The 6,342-nt window shown below is 51.8% G+C and overlaps 1 protein-coding gene across 1 annotated transcript in view; it reads left to right on the top strand.

Moving 5' to 3' along the window:
* ATCAY (ataxia, cerebellar, Cayman type) overlaps positions 1 to 6,342 on the top strand; it is a 44,197-nt gene that overhangs the window by 3,028 nt on the left and 34,827 nt on the right. Inside the window, exon 3 of the mRNA XM_011967345.1 lies at positions 4,380 to 4,497. Within this exon, the coding sequence (XP_011822735.1) occupies positions 4,421 to 4,497 (77 nt within the window). The 5' untranslated portion in view covers positions 4,380 to 4,420. The remainder of the gene's footprint in view (positions 1 to 4,379; positions 4,498 to 6,342) is intronic.

Below are 6,342 nucleotides of genomic sequence, written 5' to 3' on the forward strand. Positions count from 1 at the left end.
GGCGGGGCTGGGGGAAGTGTTCCTGGGGGCTGAGGTCACACCCAGCTCTGTATAAGGAAGGCAGAGGCGAAGACCCCCTTCCTCCGGAAAGCAAACGCGTTTCTACTGCCGAGGAGAACTTACCGTCGCGGGAAGGGCCTGGCTGGCAGCTGCCACCCCCGCCCCTCACCCCATAGCATCCAGGAGGGATTTTTTTTTTTTTTTTTTTTTCCATGCTGCGTGTTACTGTCCCTCCTCCAAGAATGAATGACGACATTGAGGACAGAGAATCGAGTGAGAAACGCTCACCCTGTACGGGGGAGGGTCTAGTTTTAGCCGTCCCCTCCCCCCACTTCCTCATCTGACTGAGGCTGCCTCTGGGTCCTTCCTGTAATCCACCATCCCCGAGGTAAAGCCGGTATCTAAGGCTGGGGGGCTGCAGGTAAATTACTCCGCAGAGAGGCAGTCAGGACGCCATGCGAGTTGGGGGCCTTAGATGCTTTATGTATTTGTTTTTTTGAGACAGGGTCTTGCTATCTTGCCCCGGCTGGTCTTGACCTCCTGTGCGCAAGCGATCCTCCCGAAGTGCTGGGATTACACGTGTGAGCCACTGCCCCCAGCCAGATGCTTTATTTATTTATTTATTTATTTTGAAATAGGGTCTCTGTTGCTCAGGCTGGAATGCAGCAACACGATCAAAGCTCACTGCAGCCTCGACCTCCTGGGCTCAAGCAGTCCTCTCATGTCAACCTCCTGAATAGCTAGGACCTCAGGCACCAGGCACCCAGCACCATGTTTGGTTTTTGTATTATTATTATTTTTTTTTAGAGATGAAGTCTTGCTATGTTGCCCAGGCTGGTCTTGACCATCTGGGCTGAAGCGATCCTCCTATCTTAGCCTCCTAAAGTGCTGGGGATTACAGGTGTGAGCCACTGCACCAGCCAGATGCCTTATTTTATTTTATTGTTTGAAATAGAACCTTGCTCTGCTGCTCAGGCTGGAATGCAGCAGCACGATCAAAGCTCACTGCAGCCTCGACCTCCTGGGCTCAAGCAGTCCTCTCACCTCAGCCTCCTGAATAGCTAGGAGCTCAGGCACCAGGCACCCAGCACCATGTTTGGTTAATTTTTGTATTTATTTTTTTTTTAGAGATGGGGTCTTGCTATGTTGCCCAGGCTGGTCTTGACCTTCTGGGCTCAAGCAATCCCCCTATCTCAGCCTCCCAAAGTGCTGGAGATTACAGGTGTGAGCCACTGCACCCGCCAGATGCCTTATATTTTATTTTATTATTTTATTTTTTGAAATAGAACCTCACTCTGTTGCTCAGGCTGGAATGCAGTGGCATGATCATACCTCACTGCAGCCTCGACCTCCTGGGCTCAAGCAATCCTCCCACCTCAGCCTCCTGAATAGCTGGGACCTCAGGCACCCACCATCATGCTTGGTTAGTTTTTGTAAATTTTTGGAGAGATGGGGTCTTGCTATGTTGCCCAGGCTGGTCTTGAACCCCTGATCTCAAGCGATCTGCCCAAAGTGCTGAGATTCCAGGCATGCACCACTGCACCCAGCCCCCAGATTATTTAAAAAGTGGATCTAGCGGCCAGGCGCAATGGCTCACGCCTGTAATCCCAACACTTTGGGAGGCAGGTGGATCACTAGGTCAGGAGTTCGAGACCTGCCTGGCCAATAGTGAAATCCCGCCTCTACTAAAAATACAAAAATTAGCTGGGCATGGTGGCACGCACCTGTAGTCCCAGCTACTCAGGAGGTGGAGGTTGCAGTGAGCCGAGATCGCACCACTGCACTCCAGCCTGGGTGACAGAGCGAGACTCCGTCTCAAAAAAAAAAAAAAAAAAAGTGTATCTTGCTACTCAGGAACTGTTGAGAGGACACACGGAGGTAATGGAGTGTACCATGCTCTGTAATGACTGCCGGACACGGGCCTGAAATCCTTTTGCAAACACGGGAATGCACACAGAAATGACTATTGCCTGTAAGACGAGATTTCTCCACCTTGGATCTATGGGTATTTGGGGCCCAGTCATTCTTGGTCATGGGAGGCCATCCTGGGCACTGTAGGGTACTGAGCAGCACCCCTGGCCTGCCCCAGGGGGCACTCCTTTCCCTCAGTTGTGAGAAAAGTGCCTCTAGATGATGCCAAGTGTCCCCTTGCAGGAGGGGTGGCAGAATTGCCCACAGGTGCAAAGCACTGGTTTCAAACCACAAAACAGATGGGGCTGTTTGAGTCATAAAATGCCGGTATGTTATATCCAAAGGTATCAGAGAGGTCATCTCTAATTCAACTCTTGTTCACAGAAGGGGAAACTGAGACCCAGAGAGGGAGATGATCTGAGAGTCCATCATGCCCCAGAGCAGACCAGAACTCAGTCTCACCTGGCAGCTGTGATCCTGGCCCCCACCTAGACTGCTTCCCCCTGCCCAGTGAGCTCCTTAGAACAAGAAAAACAGGCCGGGCGCGGTGGCTCAAGCCTGTAATCCCTGCACTTTGGGAGGCCGAGACGGGCGGATCACGAGGTCAGCAGATCGAGACCATCCTGGTTAACATGGTGAAACCCCGTCTCTACTAAAAAATACAAAAAACTAGCCGGGCGAGGTGGTGGGCGCCTGTGGTCCCAGCTACTCGGGAGGCTGAGCCAGGAGAATGGCATAAACCCGGGAGGCGGAGCTTGCAGTGAGCTGAGATCTGGCCACTGAACTCCAGCCTGGGCGACAGAGCTAGACTCCGTCTCAAAAAAAAAAAGAACAAGAAAAACAATACTGCTGTGGGCAGTGGGGCGGTGCAGTGGCTCACGCCTGTAATCCCAGTGCTTTGGGAGGCTGAGGTAGGAGGATCACCTGAGCCCATAAGTTCAAGACCAGCCTGGGTGACATAGCAAGATCAGAAAAATTAGCCAGACATGGTGGCACATGCCCATGGTCTCAGCTACTTGGGAGGCTAAGGCAGGAGGATCGCTTGATCCCAGGAGTTGGAGGCTGTAGTGAGCCGGGATCACACCACTGCACTCCAGCCTGGGTGACAGAGCAAGACCCCGTCTCTAAATAAATAAATAAATAAAGTGACATTTTGTGGTTAGTAAAGATGAGGGTCTCCTTTCTAACCCCAGTCTCTTTCCACACTGTCTTTGTGAGCCCTGGGATCAGAAGGTCACTTGGACTTGCTTGAGGGAGGACAGAGGGGCAGGACAGGTAGCCTGGTAGAGATGGCAGATAGTGATGGGTTAAGCCTACTGGATTCTCTTTGAACTTGGCATTCCCAGCAGGGCAGCTGAAGTATATCAGCCATTCACACTTTAGTATGAATGATGGTTCGGATTTCTTGCTTTCTAGTTGAGGTCCAAGGTACAAGAGGGAGGATAAGTCTATTTGGGTCATGGCTTACCCTGGAGAAGGTAGATTTCAGAGTTTCCAAGGGAGCAGGACTTGTATCCAAAGGCTCAGCCTCTCGCCCACGTTCAAACTCTGAACCCCACTGTGCATCCTAAGCTTTCTGTGCCTCCGTTTTCTCATCTGTAAAACAGGGGAACCTCATGGGACTGGGTGATGGTTCAATAAGAAGTGTTGGCCGGGCGCAGTGGTTCACCCTTGTAATATCAGCGCTTTGGGAGGCCGAGGCAGGAGGATTGCTTGAGCCCAAGAGTTTGAGACCAGCCTGGGCAACATAGCAAGACTCAATCTCTTAAAAAATCTTTTAAAAAATTGCCCAGGCATGGTGGTACACACCTGTGGTCATAGTCACTGGTGGGGGGGCTGAGGCAGGAGGATTGCTTAAGCTGAGGAGTTCAAGGCTGCCATGAGCTATGATTGTGCCCCTGCACTCCAGCCCAGGCAACAGAGCAAGATCATGTTTAAAAAAAAAAACAAAGAGCCAGGCTCAATGGCTCACCGCTGTAATCTCAGCAGTTTGGGAGGCTGAGATGGGCAGACCACTTGAGCTCAGGAGTTTGAGACCAGCCTGGCCAACATAGTGAAACCCCATCTCTATTAAAAATACAAAATTTAGCTGGGCATGATGGCTCACACCTGTGATCCCAGCACTTTGGGAGGCGAAGGCAGGAGGATCACCTGAGGACAGGAGTTCGAGACCAGCCTGGCCAACATGGTGAAACCCTGTCTCTGCAAAAATACAAGAATTAATCAGGCATGGTAGCAGGTGCCTGTAATCCCAGCTACTTGGGAGGCTGAAGCGGGAGAATCACTTGAGCCCAGAAGGTGGAGGTTGCAATAAGCTGAGATTGCACCATTGCACTCCAGCCTGGGCAACAGAGCAAGACTCTGTCTCAAGAAGAAGGAGAAGGGAGGGAGAGGGGGAGGGGGGAAGAGCTGCATGGGGTAGGGCACTGTCATTAGGATTATTGTCCAGTAAAACCCATTCTTTTCAGGGGTCACCCCTGCTTCAAGCCGGTGCCTCTTTCCGGCTCCTATGGGGACCACAGAAGCCACGCTCCGGATGGAAAACGTGGATGTGAAGGAGGAATGGCAGGACGAAGACCTTCCCAGGTAGGACTTCCACACCCCTGAGTCAGCCGTTGGGGAAGCAGGTGTCTCTCCCAGGTGGGACGCAGGAACCAGGCCGTCTCTAAGTGGGAACGGCCCGGGGCTGGCCTGGTTCCATCTCTGTGTCCTCATCTCCCGCACACTCTGGGAGGGCTGAGGCCCTGTGTGTGAGTGTTCTCTGTGGCTTCACAGTGGGGTAGTCCAGGCCAGGCACATAATGGGTATTTGCTCATTCATTTAAGATTCATTTCTGTCCTCCCTGCCCCAAGGCTCCAAAGGAGCCCCCACCCCTACACCATTTTAAGAGCTGGGCATGGTGGTGTGCACCTGCAGTCTCAGCTACTTGGAAGGCTGAGGCAGGAGGATCACTTGAGCCCAGAAGGCGGAGGTTGCAGTGAGCCATGATTGCACCACTGCACTCCAGTTTGGGTGACAGAGCAAGACCCTGTCTCTATTTATTTATTATTTAAAAAAAAGGCCAGTCGCAGTGACTCAGGCCTGTAATCCTAGCACTTTGGAAGGCCGAGGTGGGCGGATCACAAGGTCAGGAGTTTGAGACCAGCCTGGCCAACATAGTGAAACCCTGTCTCTACTAAAAATAAAAAAATAATAAAAAATTAGCTGGGCATGATGGCAGGCGCCTGTAATCCCAGGTACTCAGGAGGCTGAGGCAGGAGAATCACTTGAACCCGGGAGGAGGAGGTTACAGTGAGCCGAGATGTACCACTGCATTCCAGCCCAGGTGACAGTGCGAGACTCTGTCTCAAAAAAAAACTACGTGGAAAGGAAGCTGTGCGAATTTGCTGTTGAGATGTGTGACTCTGATTTGCTGGCTAGAGATAGCCGCTCATCCCTCTTCCCTTTCAGAGCCAGGAATTCATCCATCCGCCAGACACAATGCCTGCGGGTCAGTTATAGAAACTACTGGGTGAGGTTCAGTCAAAAAAACCAGGTGTGTTCCACCTGAAAAAGAGAATTTGAAAAGAATCTCCAGGCCGCCCACAGTGGCTCACATCTGCAGTCCCAGCAGTTTGGGAGGCCGAGGCGGGCAAATCACTTGAGGTCAGGAGTTTGCGGCCAGCCTGGACAATATGGCGAAACCCCATCTCTACTAAAAATACAAAAATTAGTTGGGCATGGTAGCAGGCACCTGTAATCCCAGCTACTCAGGAGGCTGAGGCAGGAGAACTGCTCAAACTCGGGAGGTGGAGGTTGCAGTGAGCCAAGATCATGCTACTGTACTCCAGCCTGGGCAGTGGAGTGACTGAGACTGTCTCAAAAAAAAAAAAAAGAATCTCCAGTTCCAGAGAAATCTCAATCTGAGAAGGTTCCGGAGGGCGGGATGAGGCCGAAAGAATGAACTTAAAAGAGAATGGGGTTTGAAGAAGATACAGAAGAATGCCTCAAAGCAGTCGGTCTCCGTCAAAATGAGTCAGGCTGGTGTGGGAGGCCGAGAGCTTCCTTCCCATTCACGTCCAAGCAGAAGGAGGACTGTTGAAGATGGCACCTTCATATTCAAGAACTTCAGCCCTCTCCTGAATCCAGTCATTGCCAAGCCTCTAAGGCCCATGCACCTGTGTGTGTTTCTTTGTAGCAAGAGGTCCCTGTTCTCAGAATAGCCGATAATCACGACTGGGAGTGGAGGCTGACATCTGTAATCCCAGCTCTTTGGGAGGCCAAGGTGGGAGGATCCCTTGAGCCCAGGAGTTCAAGATTAGCCTGGGCAATATAGCAAGACCCCATCTCTTAACAAAAACAAGCAAAAACTGGCCGGGCCTGGTGGCTCACACCTGTAATCCCAGCACTTTGGGAGGCCGAGGCGGGTGGATCACCTGAGGTCAGGAGTTC

The sequence above is a fragment of the Mandrillus leucophaeus genome, unplaced genomic scaffold (genome assembly GCF_000951045.1).
Source record: "Mandrillus leucophaeus isolate KB7577 unplaced genomic scaffold, Mleu.le_1.0 Scaffold8, whole genome shotgun sequence".
Taxonomy (NCBI): Eukaryota; Metazoa; Chordata; class Mammalia; order Primates; family Cercopithecidae; genus Mandrillus; species Mandrillus leucophaeus.